The 24,691-nt window shown below is 41.1% G+C and overlaps 1 protein-coding gene across 6 annotated transcripts in view; it reads right to left on the bottom strand.

Annotated features, from left to right (window-relative positions):
* The window catches only part of KCNIP4 (potassium voltage-gated channel interacting protein 4), a 384,363-nt gene that overhangs the window by 128,502 nt on the left and 231,170 nt on the right, over nucleotides 1–24,691 (bottom strand). Inside the window, exon 1 of one of the 6 annotated variants that reach the window (XM_072126014.1) lies at nucleotides 1,418–2,049. The exons of the other annotated variants lie outside the window; for them this stretch is intronic. Coding sequence (XP_071982115.1) covers nucleotides 1,418–1,529 — 112 coding nt within the window. The 5' untranslated portion in view covers nucleotides 1,530–2,049. Of the gene's footprint in view, nucleotides 1–1,417; nucleotides 2,050–24,691 lie in introns of those variants that run through there. 6 annotated transcript variants of the gene reach the window in all.

Here is a 24,691-nt window from a genome sequence, read left to right as displayed (position 1 = left end):
CCAGCGCTTACAACGCTGAGAGATAGGGACGGATGGGAAGAGCCGGCCACATCCCGGACCGGAAGCTCCCTGTGCGCGGCTTCTGTGCCCCTGTAAACAAGCATCGGCGCCGGACATCAGTGGCACAGGAGGAGGTAAGTACATGTATATTATTTTTAAATAGCCCAGCCCGGCCTTCAGTAATTTTTAAAACTTGGATAACCCCTTTAAAGGGGCGAGTTACTGCTTAGTCAGAGTTTGTGACACAATTCGGTCTGACATGAAACAACAATTCTGTCTGTGCCATAGTTCTGCAGCATGAACAAAGTGGACCAAAAAAAATTGTGCATTCTGCAGAGCAGTCTGCAGATTCATGACCAATGCGCGCCAGATTCATGAATAATGTGCGTCAGTTTTGATGAATCTAGGGCACTCTGCACACTCCACAGGCAAACTGTACATTAAGTATGTTGCACTAGTTTCAATTGTGGGTCATTGTCTTGCGGTATCAGTACCAAAACGACAAACTCAGTTCTGCTGCATTGAAATAAATCTGTGCTGAACATATTGCAACTGAGGGCATCTGGATTGATGTCTATACCAGGGTTGTAGCAGAGCTGAAGCTGTTAAACAATCCATTATCCACCAGCACTATGCAAGACTCCAAACATGCATGCAGTTTGCATAATGATAAACTAATTAACAAAGTCAACATACAAGACTTTTGTAATTAAATACATGTCTCCATGTCTCAATTAACATTAGCAATTATTTTCTACTTGGCATTGGTTGCCAGACTGCCTGGCACTTGTTTTACCAACAGTGAAGTCATTATATACCAGACAAAACTATAGAACTTGCAAAATGAGGGAATGAAAAGGAGAAAGGGAAGAGATGAAGAAGAAGGTGATGATGAAGTAGAATAAGACAAAGAAAATAATAAAGGAGAAGATGGTAAAGATTATGGAGAAGTTAAGGGATAGAAGAAGTTGATGATGACAGAGAAGAAGATGGAGAAAAAGAAGATGATGAAGAAGACAATGATAAAGATTATGACAAAGTTAAGGACGAGGGAGGAATTGAAGAATCAGGATGACAATGATGAAGGAGAAGTAGAAGATAATTAAGAAGATGACAAAGATTATGAAGAAGTTAAGTAGGAGTAAGGCATAGTAGAAAAAGAAGGCAAAGATGATGATGAAGAATAATAATATGATAATGATGAGGATAAAAATGAAGATCAAAGAGGATTAAATAATAAAAATAAAAGATCCAAAAGATTATAAAGATTTTGAAGTAAAGAAAGGGAAAGAAGAAGCTCATGATGAGGAAGATGAAGAAGAGGATGAAGAAGAACTAACGAAGAAGATCATAAAGAAGAAAAGAAATAGTAGCGATGATGATGAAGATAAAGATGTCGTTGTGATGGGGACTTTACCTTCTGAGAAGTCAATGAGCCCCAATAAATGCAGAAGCTTCAGAGAAGCGCAGATGATCATTACAATCCCCACCGTCTGTAGTCCCTCTGACTCCCACTCTGCCGATATCATCCTTGGAATTGACAAATCATTCCTGTTTCAAACTTTACAGCTGATGGGGTTAGAATAGAGAGCGGCATTCATGGAAGAGGAGAGGGGACGCAGCCTTTTTCCTGCCTCTGACTGAATCACAATGTGCAGCAGCTCCGCATTTCATGCTTCCCAGTGTGTGATGGTGTTAGGAGTGAGTCTCCTCGTGAGGCTGAGGTGGACCACCAGCAGCTCTCTGCTTTGACATCATTACTTGCAGCTTCTTCTACTCGGGGAAGGTGTTGCTGGATTCTCTGGTTCACAACTCCATCCCCGCACACTCCCAATTCTGATCAGGAACGTCGCCTGGAAACTTTTAGGATGAGCACGTTGCTCCAGGAGGCCGGTTATGTCTATTCTATGCCTCATTACTTATTCCAAAGCTAATAGTATAATTAACGCTGTGTGATCCGGGCTGGCAGGGCACACATTATAGTGCAATGACATTACATGTAATCCTGATGGATTATCACATAGTCTGGATTATTAGGAGTATTAAATCTGAATTGTCAGGAAGGACACCCTGCATGATATACTAAAAAAATGAATGATAAAGATACATCTAATAAGTCTCTAAAGCCAGTTATAGGAAATACCAGCTATGTGATCACACCTGCATGACGCCTTAAATCATCTTTTGGTGGGCGACAACATGACAACAAGATAAGCAATTGACAACAAGCTAACCAAGTCGAGCAATTGAATCATCCACATACAATGAAAGCTGAATGTACTGTAGATACAGTCAATGCTCCGGCAGCGATGAGTGGAAGACTCTACCAGGATTCTCTAAAGGCTTCTAACTAGATGCTGTTGCATGGGGTTGAAGTCTTTGGTGAGACAATGCAGACTCTTTATTATCTGGTCCAACACCGTCCCTCCTGTAGTGGCTGTGCCTGGTATTACATTCCCAAACACAAATAAACAACACTAGCCCTGGTATTGAAGAGGTTGCAATGCTTGTTGGACCTATAGATGATGGTGATAACCTATAGATATGATATTGAAGGACTATCCTAATTTCACTGTACACCAGTGGCGTAACTTGAAGCTGATGGGTCTCAGTGCAAAGTCTGTGACAGGTCCCAGGGGCTCAACAACAGTGGTGCCTGTGGGGATGTCCCTTCTCTCCCGTCTGATGGCAACAGTACAGCAGCAACACCAGGGGAAGGGGGGCCCAATGCAGAAATCTGCTATGTGGCCCAAGCTCTCCTAGTTATGCTCCTGCCAGGCCCCTGACTGTAATGTATAGATTGTAGTAATAGTCTTCTCATATGGGAAAGTGACAGTTTAAGGGCTTCCTAAGCCTCCTGGGCCCAGTTGTGTCCGCACCTGATGCACCCCCTCAAGTTCCGCCCATGTTGTATACCATCAATATAAAAAAAACCTGAAAACCCTTATAAGTTAAAATATTTAGTTACTACAGGTCATTTTCTGTTAATTACTCTGATATCTGTAATATTAGATTGAAGCTGGCCCTTTTTTATGGAAAGTGGTCTTAAAGTGAGGGAAAATAATGACCCTAGTTTAACAGTACAGGGTCTCATTGACTATGAGTTCAAATAGTTAGGGGTGCAAAAGTTTCTGGGAGATGACCCAAAAGCGAAAAACTATACTCAGCCTACTTCATTGTATTGTTCCACTGCTGTTAAAGAGGGACCTTAGGTGTCATGCTAATTACCTCATATGGCAGCCGTGGGCTCGCGACAGAAGTTGTTCCTAGCTCCCAGCCGCAATTACTTCTATTATGCATAGTCACAGTGCGGTGAGGCTGCTGTGTTTCACTGCACCATGACTGAGCGGGGTGGCCTAGCGGAGCTTAGCGTCTCACTTCCACCTGGCCGAAACAGCTCATAGTTGTGTAAATGAGCCAGTATAAAGGTTTTCCAGGAATCACGAAAATACCTAAGGAGCCAGGGTGAAAAAAACAAGTTCTGGCGTTGCTCCGGTACTTCCAGTTTTCAGGCCTGCATCCAGCTAGAAGTTCCAGAAGTTCACAAACCTGATTTGGCCAATGTGCGGCCTTTTTCGGATCATGGGATAGAAATTCCCTTTACCAGGGGACGTTGCTCCTGTTTTGTCCATTGATAAAGCAGTTCTTGTGACCCCCATCCCCACCCCATGCTTGATGCAAGCCCAAAAACCAAAGCCTTGAGCCAAATGGTGGAATTATACTTTTTTTTTTCATCCAATCCCTACCCCCAAGGATTTTTTACAGATTCTTACGTGTCTTTTCCAGTCAGAGCAAACCTCTTTTAGGCCTCCTTCTTGGCCAGGGGGCTACTTTACTTAGCAGTTAGCTATACATTATTCCATACATACTACAGGGTTAATCTCTAGTCAACCGCAGTCTCCGATCTCAAGGCCACCGTGGCCTTGAATTTGGCAGAAATCCTAAGGTTTGAAGAAAGGCGATGGGAGCTTTGTAGTTAGTCTTAATTTTATATATATTTTAACATATCCATTTAGAAGGAGGAGATCTCAGCGGAGAGTGTTATCCCACAGAAAATTATCTAGTCATTAATATGAAACGTATAAGAGATACCATGTAGTACATGATGTTACACGTCTCTCTGCACCCCTGGGCGTGCCTGTGCCGGCCTATGTAGACAAGCAATTTATTGATAAGATACCAGAACTGTTCCATGACTAATTGAAAACCAGTGACTCCTGGAAGTGAGGCTCAGATCTCTAGAGGGTTCTGAAAGATTAATGATCCCTGTAGATAGACTGGCAAAGAAGTGAGACTACGGAGGCGTAAGATGCAGAGCTGGTAATTGTGCACATATTACAAGATGAAGGCCGCTCTGCATGTACGGAGATCCCGATGAGGTTCTATATGTCTGATTGTTCTCGTTAGAAAGATGCAAAAAGTTACAGAACACAAAAAGAACAATCTAAATCTGGTTCACAATAAAATTTCAATCATAGTTGCCAATATTTATATTGTGCCTTTTGGGATTTTTAAGAGTGAATTTATTTAAAACATATTAGTGTCCTTTGCTTTACAGTAAAACCCCAAAATATCCACTGACAGTTCATTCATTGGGGGGAATATATAATCTCGTGGCATATAATAAATCCCCCTCCCAACCCGACATACATCAGGAGGCTCCTCACCACGCCTCTGCAGCTGACCACTCCCCCTCCATAGCCCCCCACACCCACTTGCATGGAGATGATACAAAGAGAGAAATAATCACAATTACCAGCAATTTGCAAGTAATTGTGATTATTCTACTACATGCTCAATGCTTATCCATGTGATAAAATCTGAAGCTCAGTAGACTTATGTATACAAAACTTATTGAATTTGCTGCTAACTTCCTTCATGAGAGAACACAACGTATCATGAGAACTATGGGCAGATATTATAAACTCAGATTAGTATAAAGACAGGAAGAGGTTAGTCTCTGCCAGCTCCTCTGCTGCTGAGGGATATTTCTGACAAGTAGCAAAGAGGGTTAAGTGCTCATAGGGCAATGGCACTATTACATAAATCAATGGAGTGTTGAATAATACTATTGCTCACCATACATGGTTGTACTAAACATTAGGCACAACTTTAGTGAATACATATAGATATGTTCTGCCACATGAAAGGTTCTCTGACCTAAGTGACAGTACAGATGGAGGTCTGGAGCACACCAAATAATCTTCAACAAAGGGGTTGCAAAATCAACTTCTTTACTTTCTTAAGCTATGGTACAGGATGAGATGTTATTATGACTTCCTTCCATGCCTTGTCCTGTATACAGCTGTTGGTGTGCACCCAGCCCCCATCTCTAAAGAAAATGTCATAACTCTGGAAAGAAAAAGGTAATAAACCCAATAAGGGCAATATTCTGTTTGAAGGGAATCACATATTAGAGTTTGATAAAAAAAAAAAAAAATCATTATGGGTCCAGTTTGCTTCCTAGCCATCTACTTTCCATCTTAACCCCTGCATGATCTCGGCCAACAACTGAATCTTGGCTGCCTCAATTTTGTTCTATTTGGCTACATATTTGTGTATTTAGAATCTCTTCCTGACTACTTCATTGCAGTCACTTGAGCATCCCCTGTAGCTAAACAAACTTCCTTGCAGGGATAAATTGTTCAGAATTTAAAATCCCTATAACTCCTATCCCAGCTTTATCTCTATGTCAAATCCTTGTCCTAGTGAGTCCATGGTTACATGCTTTTATTTATAACTGGACAATTCCTTAAAGCCTTTCATGTACTATTTATGTTGTTGGAAACTTTGAAGATTCTTTGTGGAAGCTTCTTCACTGTAAAGTGTCCGGGACCTGACTGGCACAGCCAGAGGACCTTGATAATTATGTACCCCAGATAAATGAGCTGGCCATTATGTCAAACCTAAACAAAGAGATAAAAGGAATGTGAACTTTACGAGGAGATGAAATGGGGAATGACCTTTTATAACATTTGATTCATTATAAACTTATTGTTAATAATTCATTCTGTAGACAATAAGCTGATTAGATTAGGATAAACGGATCCATTATACACAACGTCCCTTTCACACTCAATACTAAACATGTATTATGGTACCTCTAAGGTTAATTTAAAGAGGAGGTCTCAACACCTTAGTAGGCCTTTCATTCTTTAGTAAGCCTTTCATTCTTTAGTAAGCCTTGCTCTACTGATGATTGCAAAGAAAAATGTGTTCTCTAACCCTGGTGTTACAATTTTGTTATTTTTGGAAGATCCTCCATCTTTCAGCTATTGTCAAGACTTGGAAGAGTCATCTCCATCTTACACGTTGTTACTGCCCTTACTGCTTGAGTTGCTACCATGTCCTGATTTCAATTATTAAACGCCCGTAAGTTGTTTCTAATGCCGATTACCCCGAATGTTAGTGATCTGGAGATTGATTGGAGCAATTGAGATTATAGGGTAAATACTGGAAATCCTTTAAACTCTGTTCCCAAATCTTGAGCAAATCTGTGGATCCAAGTCATCTCCAGCAGGTTAAATGGCATGGACAATAACATAATGAATATTAATTATTCCCCATTCGTCATCAAACCTGTTACCCTCAACGGATTTGGAGCATGGATCCCTGAGCTTTGATATATTGGTATGAATGGAACCCTTTGAGTACCAGAAGAAGACCCAAATGCTGAACCCCACCGGTAACACCCCAGATCAATGTTGGCACAGCCACCGCCATGTGCTCACTACCATTTTCAAGGGATCATCATGGAGCGACTTCATCTTAGATTGATAATCATAAAGGAAGTGGCACAATCGAGGGGGGTTACTGGCGGAGCGGTAAGTTGAACCCAAACCTCTCCACTCATCACAAGTCTGAGCTGCAAAACTGCTGTAATTCAACAAATAATTATGTATCATCTCCTTCTAAATAAGACCAAAATCACACACAATTTATTGTTTTTTCTATAATTTATTGCCTTTATTGTAAGACAGATTATGGAAAAGGACATATTGTTTGCTAAATGAATTGTAACCATGACAGCAATTTACATGGCCTATATTTATCCAGTCCACTACTGTCCAACATTTACAAGATTTAGAGGAGCATGGATACAGTATAAATCTATGGCACATGGTTACAGGTTGCACTTTAATGAGGTTTGATCTGGATCACAAGACATCAATCTTTAATTGGGTAAAGGATCTTACCCTGGAGGAGTTTTTACCATGAACATAGGAAAAATTATAAATTTAAACTGGCAAAAAGGTTTTCTCAGCTAAAATATTGATAACTTTGTTTTTTTTTTGTAGATAGATCTCATACAGGTCAATAAGGAACCCTTATGCACAGGTCCATAAAGATTTTTTTTGTACAAAAGGTTTTAATTTTATAATTGTTATTTCATTGGGAATACAGGTATTTCCCAAATATAGGTATCAGAAGAGATGAGCAATCTTTATAGAATCTAATTATTCAACCCACCAATCAAAGGTTCTTAGAGTGTTATGGTACATAAAACTACATGGGTAAAGTAGTATGAAGGAAATAATGTCTTCTTATAGCACATTAGTGTTTATTATTAGCACTTTTGGTTTGTTACAATGTGTAAATATCTGTAGTGTAGGCTATAATGAAGAAGATCTACAGGGTAGTAATAGTCAGGGCCAGCTTTAGGGGACGGCAAACTGGGCATTTGCCAAGGGCCCCCTGTCCTAAAGGGGCCACATGCATGAATTTACCTATCATTTCCTATATAATTTTCCAATAGCCCCATATTACAGATAGCCTTACCTTACTACTGTTTGTAAACTACAAAGTATTATTATTGCGCAGGGCTAAAGGGAGAGATCTTACTGAATGTGACTGTTCAAAAAATAGTTTTAATTTTTGGCCCCACTTTTTGTTTTGCTCAGGGCCCCATTTTGTCCAAAAAACCCTGGTAACAGTAGACCTAAAACATGAGCTTAAGCTAAATCTATGCTGCAAGGCATACTAAGTCATCATGTCCCACTCTGCCAGCATGCCAATTACACATGTACACGCCATCTCTCCTTGGGTTCAGGGCTCTTAAACATGGATGTGTTTTGCCTCTGTTCTCCATCTCCCATAGGACTTCTAGTATTTTGAAGCAAGGTTTGATGTGACGGTTGTGTTTATACTTCAATAATCACTTCAACTGCTCAATTATAATAAAATACCATCTATGAGAGCAGCAGAACCAGGACTTTGAAGCTCTTGGGCCCCAATGGAATAATTGTATTTGAGTTCCCCAGCTTCCATGTGCCATTTGGTCTTTTAAGTACCTGGGCCAAAGTGTGCAGCTACTACATTGGCAGCGAAATAGACGCAGAATTATCATCACAGAAACATTATTATTTTATCAAAAGAAATAACTTATTCATGGATTTGAAGCAAATGTCCAACAACAACAATTTAAAAGATTGTTATGAGATAGCAGGGGTGTAACTAGGAAAGATTAAATAACTATAAATATTTGAACACACTTCATAAAATCATGCACATTTATAAACTTATATACACACTCATATTGTTCTAAACTCATACACACACATGTATCCATGTATACACTCACACACATGTATACACTCACACACATGTATGCTCTCATATATACAGTATGTACAGTTATACACAAACCACATACTAACTTAATAAGTACAGATTTATACACACATACAGTATATACATATCATGTACACACATATACAGTGTATACAATTTATATGCACACACAGTAAGTATATATCATGCAGTGAAAACAACACCCCAATACTTTTGAACGTTGAGGGACCCAGCAGACCCCTAGAAATCAGGTTGTTATCTCCTATCCCAGTGGGGGTGAACCTATGGCCACTTAAGAGATGCTGGTCTCAGTGCTATTTGAAAGCGACACTTCATTGGCTGTTTGGAACTATGGGAAAAGTGAGAAGGTGTAGATACAACTGCATTATCTTTGGAGGTCCTCCTACTGGACCCACCATTCTACCTGTACAGAGAGACCCTGGTGAGAAGCTACAATGATAGTCTGAATGTGCCCTCCTTTTTTCAACTGGTGGCCTTAGGGGGGCCGATATGATTGATAGATGTTGAAGAACAAGTATCAATAATCTACTTCTTAAAATGCAATGTTGGCACTTTGCGGTAAATAAGTAGATTTTGGTTATAGCTTGGGCACCCTTTCTCTAATAGGTTCGCCATCACTGTCCTATCCTAGATAACAATAAAAATTGGTTCAACCTCTTTTATGCTTCGGTAGGGTGTGGTATTGTAATGCACATGAATATAGTCAAGAAAAATAGCAGAATAACTCAGTATTATAGAAAACCTCACAATTCTATCTACAGTTGATCCCGAGAAAGGTAAACCAACCTCAACGTGACCTCACGTGCCATGGAAGCAGTTTCCTGCCACCGGTTGCTTACAGCTCAGTTGGTCTACACTAATATCCTCAAGGCCATTTCCATATCACTTTCTCTGTGTAGCATGAGGTTAAAAAAAAATATTATTATTCTATTTTTATCCCTTACAGTAATCTTTGTTATGTTACTATTTGTACCACTTCTACCGTTTCTTTTGAAGCTCTTCATACAATAGATGGATTATAAATAATGTAGTGTGTCTTCAGTCCTATCCATAAGCCCCAGGTTATATGATCCCTGTATAATACTGATAATTGAAATATAATGTTGGTGTCCTGATTGTTACAGCTTTATTGCTTTTATAATCTGGAGGACAGCCTGGGAAAGATTCATTTTATACGTACCGATCTGTGATTAACATTGCGCTATGAATTTTATTGAAGTAATATGTTCTCGGGATTTATACAGGTTATACAGTTATACGATATATTCCTAAGACACTGCTTTAATCAGCTAGATTATTAATATTCTTCTCACTACCTTGTGTTATATCTCATTCTGCCATATGTCCATTCTGGTGGACCATCCAATCACATAGGAACAAACCATTAATATTTACTGTATACCGTATATACTGGAGTATAAGCTGAACCGAGTATAAGCCGAGACCCGTAATTTTACCACCAAAAACTGGGAAAACCTATTGACTTGAGTATAAGCCGAGGGTGGGAAATGCATTGGTCACAGACCCCCCCATTATATATCCAACCAGCCCCCTGTAGTATATAGCCAGTTATCCCCCTGTAGTATACAGCCAGCCCAGCTTGCCTCCAGCAGTATACAGCCAGCCCAGCCTGCCCCCAGTAGTATACAGCCAGCCCCCAGTAGTATACAGCCAGCCCCCAGTAGTATACAGCTTGCCCCCAGTAGTATACAGCCTGCCCCCAGTAGTATACAGCTTGCCCCCAGTAGTACACAGCCAGCCCTCAGTAGTATACAGCTTGCCCCCAGTAGTATACAGCCTGCCCCCAGTAGTATACAGCCGATCTCCCCCGGCCGGCAGGCGCTTAGTATGACGCGCCGCTGCTGACGTCATACTAGGCGCCGCCCGGGGGAAAAACATGGCGGCTCCCAGCAGAAGAAAGAAAACCGGCGCGGAAGCAAGAAGAGGAGCCGCACGGACATCGGGGGAGCAGCGCTGCACATCGGGGCCACCGGAGGGAGAGTATATAAGTTTATTATTTTTTAAGTATTTTTTACTCTTTATACTTAAGTACATTGACTCGTGTATAAGCCGGGGGGGACGTTTTTCAGCACATTTTTTGTGCTGAAAACTTGGCTTATACACGAGTAGTATTTGTATTTCATGTATGTTAATGCAGAGGGGTTTAGTGCCAGCACAGGTGGCCGAAGTATTAGGGACAACTCATTAGATGAACATACAGGATTTAAAGATTTACATCCAACACTTGGATTTATCTTTGTATATTATGCTGTAAATAACACAATACAGTATTTTAAATAGAAAATTGTCTGAAAGATGATCTTCCCCTTTTTTATTCCACATTTTTTGGTCTAAATTCTTCTGCTTAAAGTAATGTATAAAAAAGTGAATCGCAAATTTCCACCTCATGCTGAGATCTTTACCAGCTCCTAAGCTGCTTCTACTGTAAAATGTTATCATTTATTTCAGTTTTTATATAGAAAATTAAAGGGTATCTACAGGGCCGGAGCCAGCAACAGGCTAACCTGGGAAACTGCCGGGGCCCAGGGCTGCTGGGGGGGCCCACACGGCTTAATCTCAGTATATAATGTAACCATGTGGGTCTGTATATAATGAGACTATAGTGGTTTGTGTATAAAATTATCATGAGGGAGCTATTGGGATGATAGGGAAAATTTTAGGGAACAGGGGACTGTTTTAGTTTCTATCATCTTAAAACCACCACGTGAGTTCACTACAAAGGGATCCACTGAGGGTCTGTTGCCCAGGGGCCTACTGAACCCTGGAGCCATTCCTAGGTTTCTGTAATGCATTGAGGGAACAGTTTGGATGGACTTGAAGGAAAGACATTGAACCCTAAGGCTTAACCCCCTTACCAGCTATCTCTAGCTAATTACCCAGCAAACCCTAAGCAGTAAGTGACAACTGGTCGATGATCCCTACCTGCGCAAACGAGGAGACCAAGACCGAACAGTACAATTATATTACTATACTCAACACATATGGGTCAGAACTAAGAGGACAATGCAGTACAGAATCAATGTACAAAACGGATGGTCAAAAAACAAGCAAAGGGTCAAATAATTCAAAATACGGAAGTCAAGATAAACACCAGAAAGCTCTCAATAAGACTTATAGAAAACACATGTGAAATAGCAGGTAAACCTTTTATGAGATGTCAAAATCCTGGTCCAGAATGTGTTTGGACCAGTTCCCTGACATTAAGACAGGGCAGATCAGCAGAGAAAAAGTGTGAGCGGAGGAAGATTCTGAACTGTCAGAGCAAATCTACAGAAACAGACTGGTATGGTGGAAATCAATTAAAAAAGAAAGCCAGGAAAGGACTAAAGCAGTGTTCAGACTAGCAAGGACAGAACATAACCTAAGAAAAAAAATCATCACATCCTCAGCCATAGTTTATGACTAAGCTTCCTAGTATTGTCTAGTATCCGTTGCCAGAAGTATTTCAATCAGATCCCATTATACTGTCTGTAAAACAGCATCTACTTTTGAGATACAACCAGTAATATAATATGTGGCTTATCAGAGACGACAAGTAGAAAAGTCATCAATATGAACAAAAAAACTGATAGATTGACATTTGGGTACTGGGTCAACTGGAAGTAGTAGACATATAATTCTAATAGAACACTGAAGTTTTATTTTGACACCTATGTAACTGGACATTTAGAACAGAATTTCATTTTCATTTAATTCCAAGTGTACATTTCTAAGATTCTAGATCTTCCTTTTCAATGTCTGTATGAGTTTAGTTGTATGTGTTTAGTTGCTTTTAATGGGGGGGGGGGGGGGAATATATCAAATATGGTGATGTTTTTACACCGGTCTTGATACCCCCTTGCCCTGGCATCGGGAATAGGAGTCAATGGTATCAAGCTTTCATCATGCAAAAAGTTTTTTTCAATGCCAAAAAGACATGGATACAATACCCAATATATCTGCCAATATCTCTGTACAATATACAAAGTAAATCTAGATCTGGCAGTCTAAAGGCGAAAACTAATTTATAATTGTGGCTTATGTTGGGCAATACATTTCATGTGTGTTTAGATGAGTTACACCGAATGGCTGGCTTATTCTGCACCCGATTGTGGCACATTCAGACCACACCTTTCCAATTAGGCCACACCTTCTTCTGCTAAACTAATGCAAAAATGGCCACATTAGTTGGTTATGGCCACAACTGTGGAAGCTCCAGATGTTGCTGAACAGAGTTATCTCGACAATCTCATAGACAATGGAAAGAGTATCCTGGAATTCTGTGCCCGGGAATCCCCTAGTTTTGAATGGATGCTTGTTCGACCTGCCGCTCAATAATTTATTGACAGTGAGACCCTCTATTGCACTCGGTGGAGGGCCGATAAGACTTGGTTAAACCACTTTAAGGATGAATCCATCTGTATTCATTTATTCAGTATGATGTTTTATTTATTAGGGAAAGAAAATGAATGAATGACTTGTACATCAATCACTAAGACATACAGCTGCCATGACTGGCTTCACTGAAATTAGAGAATTGATCAAGTTACTGGAAACACATTTATACTAGAAATCTCAGCAGTCAGTCACACCTCTGTCCATGCTCTGACATGTTCAGGGAACCAAAACTCCAGCAAGATACTGAGAGATACAAAACTGTGATAGCTGTTATACCGCCATTGTCAAATCATCAGTACAGGACATCGATGAACCGCAACAAAACCCATCGGACATGGACATGTCAGAAGTGTTTTCATGCACTAAATATCGAATATTGTTTTTTTTGCAGGAAAATCCAGTCTGCATAGGAACAAGAGACTTCAGCGATTTTCTACACCTGATCAATGGGGGAGTCAATACCACCCCTTTATAGGGACAAATAGGATTTTGTGCGATAGATTTCTGTTTCCACCATACATCGTGCATCCAGGTTTAGAGAAGAACAACCACTTTATGAAAGACTTTTTAATATCATTTTAAAGCAAACCTGTCCGCAGGATTTTTAGCTGGTAACAGGTTCAATAGTCTATGACAGTGGTGGTGAACCTATGGCACGGGTGCCAGAGGTGGCACTCAGAGCTCTTTCTGTGGGCACCCGGGCCACAGCCCCAGCACACCAGACAGGACTCAAAGAATCTTCCTGCAGTTCCAAGCAACTTAAAAGACGCTGCTTCCGGTCATATTTTGATACTTACTTCATTACTTGGGACTGTAGGAAGAGGGAGAATGAGTAGACAGGACCGAATTATCTTTGGAGGACCTCCTGCTGGCCCCACGATTCTCAGAGGGACACTGGGAAGAAGCTAAAATGATGAAAATTTTCCATCTTTCTACTGTGTTGCTGTCCTCAGGAGGCCAATATGATTGAAAGTTGTTGAACAGGGAGCAATAAGTTACTGCTTTAATTTCTGGTTGGCACCTCGCGATAAGTAAGGGGGGTTTTGGGTTACAGTTTGGGCACTCGGCCGCTAAAGGTTCGCCATCACTGGTCTATGATATTCTGATTTTTAAAAATGTCAGGATTCTGAATCATGTCATTAGTTTATTAAACTTTATTTCACATTACGTGGTTCCCTGCAAGTAGTGTGTGGTGAGTCCCGATGGGCAATTGCAGCCTATGCGTTCCTGTATCTAAGTCTCCTCATACATTCTTCCACTAGCATGCAGGTTCCTTCCCCAACATCTTCTATGAAGAGCATTAAGCGTCCCTCTTCAGAGTATAACTACTTCTCCATCTCATTTTTATTCACCCTTTCTTGAGGAAGACTGTATATCCCAGCACCCACACATCATTCGAGATGCCCTCACACCAAGGCTCTTATCTAGCAGATTTCCTTGGGTCCACTCCACAGTGCGTACATTCATGCGGCTGTTCTAAATCAACTAACGGGTAGATGATTAGGTCTCAACATTTCCCCCCACAAACACTCTGAAGCCAGAGACCTATTTCAAAGTTTTGATGTGCTAGTATTTGGTTCCTACCAGGAATGTACTTGCACCATGTCTGTGGCCAAATACCTCTCTCACTCTGGTATAGGACACAACCTTCCTGAGGGTCCTTGGTACTGCTACTTCCTAGAATTGCTGAAGTGTCCTGCTCTTTGGCCATCAAACTATAGAAGTTGCATGGAAGAAACCTGATTTCCCTGAGGTCAACAGAATGTTGAATTGGAATAACGTCAATGAGAATCTCACCTCAATCCTAAACAACAGATATGAGACGTTTTTGAAACCTTATCTCTGTGGTTTCATGAAGTGCAACCTCTTGTCTCTCTCTTTTAGTCCCTGACCCACCCATGCTGGACAAGCCCCCATTACTTTCTCCTCTTTTCCTTTTCTTTATTATTTTTCTTCTTTTAGAAATCTTTGAAATTGTTTCTTATTTGCTTGATTGTGATTTGTTGTAAGGAATCTTGGGTACAATGGGATTCCGAGGTATTATGCCCCGTTAGACAGTTCTTTCCAGGTTTCCTACTATTTGGTGCTCACCTGTAGGCAGTTTTATGAGTTTTCTCTATTATAATAAAACTTTATTGTATTAAAACAAACAAAAAAAAGCCGGACAAGTTGGTCAAGTCTACAACTAGTGGTAAAAAAGCTGATGCAAGGCAACAAATCTAAGCCTCAGCTGCCAAGCCACAAGCTGAAGACCACTGTCCAACTGATATGCCATAACTGAAAAACTTTGCACAAGACGTTAACAGTTCGTCAATGATGGACTCGTGAGCCACATCCTCACCGATCAGTATGTCTATGACATCAAACATTTCATAAAACCAGAGGAACATTGATCTGACTTCTTCCAGAGGATGCATCAGACTCTACAAGCTCCAAGCCAGAAGTAACATCAATTGCTCCTTCACATATTCCAATCCATGATAATCAGAGATGACATTCAGTCCATAATCCCTCCTATCATAGACACTTTGGAGAGCCTGTTATGACTCCTATTAGAAAGGTCTTACAAAGTGTTAATTAAAAAGTACATAATACGGAGACGTGAATATACCTTGACCCCAGGTGCCCAATTATGCAAAGACACTACAGAGAACACGCTGTCCTCCTGTGAGGATTATAGAAGGAACCGCATCTTCAAGAAGAGAAGCTGAAGGTATTTACTTTCCTACAAGACATCAATAATTACTCCATTGACAGATAAGATACATGCGGCAGAGCAGAGATTACAATAAGAAGCTTAATGTAAATTCAGAAGAATCTATGTATCAGGGGGATTTGTGGATTGTCTTGTACTTGTCTGATGAAAGACAATAGCACCGATACGGGAGCAGAATAAATGGGAGGTTAATAACATATCGAACAATGCCTCTTGTGTCGTACTGGGAGCTGTCAATACCCAGATGGAGCAATGTCACTGATCGATTCCTCCGTCATCTCACGGATCATTGTGCGGTCTCCATCCGCCGTCACTTGGTGATCGCTCATTGTGCGAAGGCTTTGAAAACTTGTTTATGAAAGTGAACAAATTCAGCCATGCAAAACCACCAAAAATGATCGAAAGTTTCTAACACCTGGAAAACACAAACCCAAGAGGAAGCAGTAAAACTTCAGCGATTAACTTTCATCAGTTACTCTCTCTGTAAAGGAGCTGACAGCTCTTCCACACCATTAACTTAATAGTCGACTGTGCAGAGAACTGCGGCACAATCCGGTTTAAAGGGAACCTGTCACCAACTTTCATTGCACTAAACTTCAAGACCTCCTTAGATAGGGAATGAAATATATATTATGAATTTATGAATTATGAATGTACATATTATGTTCACACTCGCTTGTTTATCTATAAAAATAATCACTGCCAAAGTCATATAGAAATAGGCCGAGAAGAGTCACTTTTTGCATGAGATGAGTGATTTTAGAGCCTAGAAGAAGAGACTCACTTAGGAAAGCCCTGTTTTGTGCTCCATTGCACCTAAACCAAGATATTGTCCTTTAGCAGTACTACGGTAAACAGTTAAAATACCGTTTTTATTAAATTCTTTCTAAAAAATCGATAAATCGATAAATTTGCTCACACCAAGAACAATACAACACACGCCTTCACAACATCCCTGGTGTATCAAGTACCAGATTGAAGGCACAAAAGACAAATATATATACATATACATAGGTACAGGTAGGTATCACCATAAAGAAGGTAAGTATATTTGGTCAAATACCTACCCTAAGGGTCAATTTTTTCTCAGACCCATAACGGGTCTTGCTTACCCATACATGTGTAGTTAGATAAATTGCAATTTTCGGGCTTGGGAGGGAGCTTCCTCTTTCTTTCCTGGGGAGGGTGTGATTCCCTAGCAAGGCACACCCTAATCCCCAATAGCTCCCATCTTTACAAGGGCAGTCCCAAGTACTATCCATTGTCCTTAACCCCTTAAGGACGGAGGGTTTTTCGGCCGATTTCTCGCTCTCCAACTTCAAAAATCCATAACTTTTTCATTTTTACGTGTACAGACCTGTGTGAGGGCTTATTTTGTGCGTAACAAATTTTACTTTCCCGTGATGTTATTTATTTTAACATGCCGTGTACTGCGAAGCTGAAAAAAAATTCCAAATGTGGAAAAATTGAAAAAAAACGTCACGTGCGTCACGTTCTTGTGGGCTCAGTTTTTACTACTTTCACTCTTCGCTCCAAGTAACATGCCTACTTTATTCTTTGGTTTGGTGCAATCGCGGAGATACCAAATTTATACAGGTTTTATTGTGTTTTAATACATTTTCAAAAATTAAACGAATGTGTACAAAAAAGAAAAAAAATTTTCGCTAATAAATTTTTCATACTTTGGCGCACGGAGATGTGTGACGGGTAATTTTTTGCAAAATGAGGCGACGTTTTCATTGCTACCATTTTGAGGTCTGTGCGACATTTTGATCATTTTTTATTTCATTTTTTATGTTATGTAAAAAGGTGTAAAAGTCGCATTTCGGACATTTGGGCGCCATTTCCCGCCTCGGAGGTCACCGCCGCCCGTAACCGTTTTTATATTTTGATAGATCGGGCATTTTGGGATGCTGCGATACCTAATGTGTCTGTGATTTTTACTGTTTATTATGTTTTATATCCGTTCTAGGGAAAGGGGGGTGATTTGAACTTTTAATATTTTATTAATTTTTTTTATTTTTTAAACTTTTTTTTTTCACTATTTTTTAGACCATCTAGGGTACATTAACCCTAGATGGTCAGATCGCTCCTACCATATACTGCAATACTACAGTATTGCAATATATGGCATTTTTGCAGGTCATACATTACAATGAGCCACTGGCTCATTGTAACGAACCTGCATAAACCATGTAGCCTCGTGTCAAGAGAAGACCCGAGGCTACCATGGTAACCGATCGCCGCCCCCCGATGACGTTCGGGGGCGTGGCAATCGGAAAAAAAGATGGCGGCGCCCGTGCGCCGCCGTCTTTTAAACGCCGCCGGCGACTTTGCCGGCGGCATTGAGAGGGTTAATAGCCGCGATCGGTGCTAGCACCGACCGTGGTTATTAGCGGTGGGGGTTTTGTGCAAAATGCAAAAACCCCCACCTCTGTATGAAGAGGACTCAGCCCGTGAGCCCTCTTCATACATCCCTTATACCTCTGCGCCGTAGAGCTACGGCGCAGAGCGTTAAGGGGTTAAATATCACACCTCCCTGACGCGTTTCCACCAGAGTTTCATCAGAGGGAGAATTTTTATAGAAATATGGCCCAGGTATGGAAAGTATCGATCCCGACACAGTCTCTCCTAGGTGGGGAAGGAATGCCTTCACCCACCTCTATGCGCCTAGTGTTTACATCAGGTTATTGGCGTGTCACATTGGTTATTGGTGACAGAATAAGGATATTTGCCCCTTTGCGTTGTAAACCAGGATTTTGGAATCATATTAAAAATGTAAAACTTTTCTTTAAAACTGCATCAGGATTGGGATCATATGTGATAAAGAACCGGAAATACAGGCATAGTTGAGAATGTGTACTGTAGGTAAAGATCCGGTCCTTGAATACGCCATTAACTGCCTGTGTCTGTAGGACACAGAACCACATGCCCCATGAGATTCTCTACTTTAGCATGTTGCCAAAGCATGGTTCTATGTACTATAGAGCCCAAAAGAAGGACGTCTGTAAGTTTTCTCCACCAACCTCCAAAAATGACTCCTCCCAGGAAAAAGTGACTCTTCTCATTTTCATATGACTTTGGAGGACATTTTCCATAGGTAAATCAGCATCATTCATTATAAAAGAGGAAAGGTTTGAAAGCATATTTTATATGTTTGTATATTATATACCCTACATCAGTTTTGTGGTGTAAAAGTTGGTGACAAACCCTGCTAAGTAATGTATAGCGAAAAACATGTCAAAAACATCCACTGTAATTTACCGGCATTGGTTTGACAAGGTGGGGGATAGCTGGTTCTCCAGCTAACTGATGGCACCAGGCATCTAATTATGACCCTATAATAATGTAAAAACATGGAAATATGATGGTCTCTTACTCAACCAATTGGTATTCTGCTATGCATAGAAAAGAGTCTGCTGATGAGTTTCCACAGGTGACCCTAGAGGTATAGCATTCTGTTTTTGAATGTTTTGTATTTGCATTGCATTGTTTTTTATGCTGACTTGCAGTATAACAACAGCTTACCTTTCTTTATCTTAAAGAGGGACACTTTTGTATAAAATTGCTCAGCTTAATCCTGAAATATTGCCACGGACAAATGACTCCATTTACACAAACTAATGGCTCATTAAATCATTTATGTTTCCTATAACACAATTCTTGCTGCCTCTTGCCACCACTAGGTGGAGCTCAATGCATGTGAACGTATACCTCATCAATCAAACTCAGCTTGAGCTCCCCCAGGTGGTAGAAAATGTAAAAAGACTTTTATTATTTCTATCCATAATGAAGTGAAGAATATGGAGCAATTCAGGGTCAGAATTTGTCTTCTTTGCCTCCATTGTAAGCACACAACCAAAAAAAGTTTTGGTTATTGAAAAATGTTGGCTTTTCTTTATTTTTCTTGTTGCTTATTTTGATTCTCCTCTCCAGTGTATAGAGTATATCTAATGAATAAATCACAACATTTATCTTGTTCCTGGATTTCTTGTTGCCTTCCTGCTTGTATCGTCTCTCCCTTGTATAAATACATTGACAGCAGCATAAAAGGACGCATTATCCTGCCGTTATCAAGTTATCCACGTTTCAAAGAAAAAAGTAATTGCCGCTTCTTCCTTCTCAGACTCTAATGTCTTATTGAAAAGCATCCATTTGTTCAAGCGTTTTGCTCCTTTCTTCCTATTTATTTCCTTTTAATCTTCGAAACCTTATCTCAGCTGCTGGGATATAGTGAATGTCACAATTCTAATCCACCCCCCCCCCCTCCAGAACCATGAATCTTCCATGTGCGCTCCCTCCTTTGCATTGGTCTTCTATATTTAGAGACAAATCTAGTTATTGTTGAGTTATTCTTTACATAAAAGAAATTTACTTGTGATCTCCGGACCTGAGCATCTTAAACTCCGACATGCTGTAAAGTCAATGAACCTTATTTATTTTAAGTATCAATTCTGAGAACCGGAGAGGTTGTTCTGTACTGTATGTGAAATCAAATGGACGTGGCTTTTACTATCCGGGGAGGATTACAGTATAGAGGACAGTACTGTATGTCCATGTGTGCTGGATACTTGCTCATTTTACATTTGTATTGGATTTTGTATTAGGTTTATTATGTATTTTGTATTATGTGCAGGACCGGCGACATCACTGGGCATACAAGGGCGAGTGCCGGGGCCCAGAGCTGCTGGGGGGGGGGCCCACATAAGGCTGTACATAAGGAATCCATGGGGTGAGGGGGGCTCTCAATTCTCAGAACCGGAGAGGTTGTTCTGTACTGTATGTGAAATCGAATGGAAGTGGCTTTTACTATCCGGGGAGGATTACAGTATAGAGAACATTACTGTATGTCCATGTGTGCTGGATACTTGCTCATTTTACATTTGTATTGGATTTTGTATTAGGTTTATTATGTATTTTGTATTATGTGCAGGACCGGCAACAGCACTGGGCATACCAGGGCAAGTGTCGGGGGCCCAGAGCTGCTGGGGGGCCCACATAAGGCTGAACATAAGAAATCCATGGGGCGATCCATTAGATTCTATCTAATGAATCCATAGGGTGTGAGGCTGCATATGTAAATTAACCATGAGGTTGCTGTATATATAATAAACCCTGAGGGGGCTATATATAAAATAACAATGAGGGGGCTGTTTGAGAATATTTTAGGGAACAGGAGCTTGTTTTAGTTTCAGAATTTTTGATGCTGCCACGTGACTTCACTGCAAAGGGGCCCACTGAGGCGCTGTCGCCCAGGGACCTACTGAAACCTGGAGCCGGCCCTGATTATGTGTTATGAATTACTACAAATATAGTAAAAGTTGTAGCAATCCACAACTTCACAGATCACAAGTTAAATAAACAGATGTAAATGGAACCAAACTGTGTCACTACAGTACTACCAGCATCATCCTCTCAGCTGCCCCTCTCACTCCCTTCCACACATTGGTGGTGCATTATTATAAGCGGGGATATTATAAAGGATAATTGATTGGGCTACAGGAAGAGGATATTACACCATGTGAGGGCTACCTGGGGAAGGCATCATACATTGTGGGGGTCACTACATGGAGAGTGGTATAATTCTGTGTGGGGGCAATGGGAAGAACAATGTTTTTCCTTAATTCCATTTTGAATTATTAGTATTTTTTTTGTATTTTGGTTAGTTACCTCTAGGTGCTTCTGGGTGCTGTATTTCCCTTCAACTTACTTACTGGCAGGTGCCTATAAAATTGTCACTTGTGATTATGAGTGTTTAAAGGGGTTGTCTACTTTACCTCATGTGTTTTGTAATGTGTTAGTAAGTGTGTGTGGGGGGGAAAGGGACAAAATATTAGGTAATTTACCATTGTGCTGAATTTACTGAATACAGAAATTACCATAGAGAACACAGCAAATTTACCCTACTAACAGTTCTGCTCCGCTTTCATGATATATAAAGTGAAGCTCCTGTCTTTTACCTCATCAGCCTTAAAATGGCCGCAGATGGAGGGTCATGTGATCTCCATCTTTCCATTGCCCTGCCAGGACCTTGATCTTGTATTCATGAATCTTATCATAAGGTCCTGGCATGATGATTGTTCATTGGACAGTTAGAGATCACATGATTACCCTCCATTTGCAGCCATATTGGGATTGCTGTGATTTTCTACAGGTGAAACTCACTTTCATGCAAGAATTTGGTCTGTTTTACTAAAACTAGTAGAATGACCAAAATAGGAGTATTTGTGGTGCAACCATGACCCAAAATATTCTGTATAACCAGGGCTTCTTGTTTGACTATAGCAGTGGTAGCCAACCTATGGCGTGGGGTGCTGGGGTGTGACAGCCCAGAGAGGGCTCAGAGTTCAAGGCCTCCTCCGTTTCAGCCCAGGATGTCCTGTGTTCAGCGATACTTTACGACGACACATCCCCAGCTACAGGAGGAGTGAGAAGGTGTGGACCGAGCTCAATTTTCTTTGGAGCTCCTGCTCTGTCCCCCACAATTCTTTATGTTCTGATAGACCCTGGGGGAAAGCTACAATGATACACTGCATTCCACTGTATTGGTGTCCTCAGGATGCTGATACGCTTGAAACCTATGACAGAACCGAGACCAATAACCTACTGCTTAGAGCTCCGCCATCACTGGACTATACGGATCTATGTGACAATATGGACACTGATGAAGGGTCATATGACCCGATCCGTCCAACATTGACCTCCATACTGCGGCTGAATTGCACTTCTTTCAGTTTTCCTTGCCATGCCATACAGCAAGAAAAAATCGTCACATGAGCAATGCTGAACTATTATTATTCATCCGAAATTTGAGATGATATCACCCAACACAAATGTCATATTTCTTATACTAATATACAAGGCCAGGTACTAAAATAGACTGTATTGATCTCTTATCTACCAGAATGAATGTTATACAGAAAAAACACTGGGGATTTAGGGCTCATGTTCTGCCTTTTTTTTTATTACAAATTAATAATTTATAGTCAGAAGCTGAAGCTTGTATTGCAAGTGATCAGTTTAGTCACGTTGTAAGATCTGACCTGCTCAATTCTGAGCATCTTTGACGCCAAATCAGTATTATGCTTGTACTGACTCTGAGATTACATGTTTCCCACTTGCTCCAAAAATACATTAAAAGTAGCGTTAAACAGACCCAAACCGGCAATGTTCTGGCACATGCCGGATATTGCTTGTTCTGGTCCCTGAACCCATAACCAAGATTCTGGGTATTGCGTTCTAGCTCAACTTCCCCCTGGCCAGTAACACTCAGTGCGATTGGTGCGCACCACTATTTACTCTAGGATTGTTGCTACGCTAAGATGTTGCTGGGAGTGATGTCAGCGCGCACGCCGCTGATTTAGGTTTGAAGGCGTGAAGATTTAGGTTTGGGTCGTTGAACCCAAACCAAACTCCCAGCTCTGGGTTCGGATGAACACCATAAACCCACACCTGAACAGATCCCCTCGTCCATTAATGAGAAGCTGGTTTATTATTTGGGAAAAGTAAGTCCATTGAAAGACTATGCTTCAAACTACTGGTGGGCCGACTGGATTGGGGCTGGTTTGGGGCAAATTTGGGACTTTTGGGACTGGTCTAAAAAAATAAACGATGAACTCACCTTTCCAACGCTCCCCCGAAGCTCCGCTGATGGAGTCTGGCTGGCGGTGACAGCTCCGTGTGCGCTGGCTGCGCACAGAATATGATGTAAGCAGACAGCGGCCGCAGAGGGGCTGATTCACAGTGCCGGCCTAACGTTCAACCTGCACTGTGAATAAGCCCCTCTCCGGCCACTGTCACCGTGCCGCATCGCATAGAGCCGGCAGCCATTGCGCAAAATATGCGCTGCTGCCGCCGATTCTTACAGGTCCCTGACTGACAGGGGCGTGGAGGGGGTGTGTCGGCCGGCCCCCTCATGAATACGGCCGACTGCCCGGGGACCTGTACGACGATCCGTATTTGGTAAGAGGTCGGATCGATTAAAACTATGTTAGCACACACAAATTGTAATAAAAATTTAATAAATATAAAGGGGGTGAGGACAGGATTAGGTGGAAGATATTTGGTGGGGATAGTTTTTGGCGGTGACTCCTTATCTTTTCTATAATGCTCAAAAGCTGAACTCTGATTGGTTGTTCCCCTTCCCCCCTGCTCACTCAAACCATTACCCTCCCTCTGCCTGCTGTAATCTCACACAGTGGAAAGGAAAGTGCAACAACCTATGAAGTTACAGCATGGAGGGTCTCTGGTAACAACCCCAGAATCTCTTGTGGCTCTTTAGCATACTTTTAAAAGTTGATGTGAGAAAAAAGGAGGATATGGTTGACAAGTACAAGATTACCACAGTCACGGTGCCTGGATCTACGACTAAGTGATGGATTTTGATTGTAGATTACCTTTAAAAAAATATATTTTTCCCTTTAAATAGTTAGCCTAATCCCAGCAGCCTCTGTACTGCTGCCTGTTCCTGTACATAAAGTGATGTGTAATACGGCAAAGTTTCTCATAATTAAATTCCTGACAACAGATTTGTTCCTTTAGGTGGCCGTCTACCTGACCCGCGCGCTTCACTTGTGATATGATTACTTCTTACCAGTATATCACGTTAACTCAAGTTGCTATGGTTTCAGCGACCAGAACTAACAAAATGTGTGTATTTAAAGATATTTTTATGAGATTAAACTCTGCAAGAAGTGAACCGACTCACAAATCTTGATAAAGTTGCAATATCTGGAGTAAAGATGAGAATTGAGATCCCCCCACCCTACTCTCTGAGGGCACTATAAAGATATTGGGGGTCATTTACTAAGGGCCCGATTGCCGTTTTCCCGAAGTGTTACCCGAATATTTCCAATTTGCGCCGATTTTCCCTGAATTGCCCCAGGATTTTGTCGCACGTGATCGGATTGTGGCGTATCGGCGCTGGCATACACGCAATGGAAATCGGGTGGTGTGGCTGAACGAAAACCCGACGGATTCGAAAAA

The sequence above is a fragment of the Engystomops pustulosus genome, chromosome 1, assembly GCF_040894005.1.
Source record: "Engystomops pustulosus chromosome 1, aEngPut4.maternal, whole genome shotgun sequence".
Classification (NCBI taxonomy): domain Eukaryota; kingdom Metazoa; phylum Chordata; class Amphibia; order Anura; family Leptodactylidae; genus Engystomops; species Engystomops pustulosus.
Note: the sequence above shows the minus strand (reverse complement) of the source record. Positions and strands in the feature narration are given on the sequence as shown.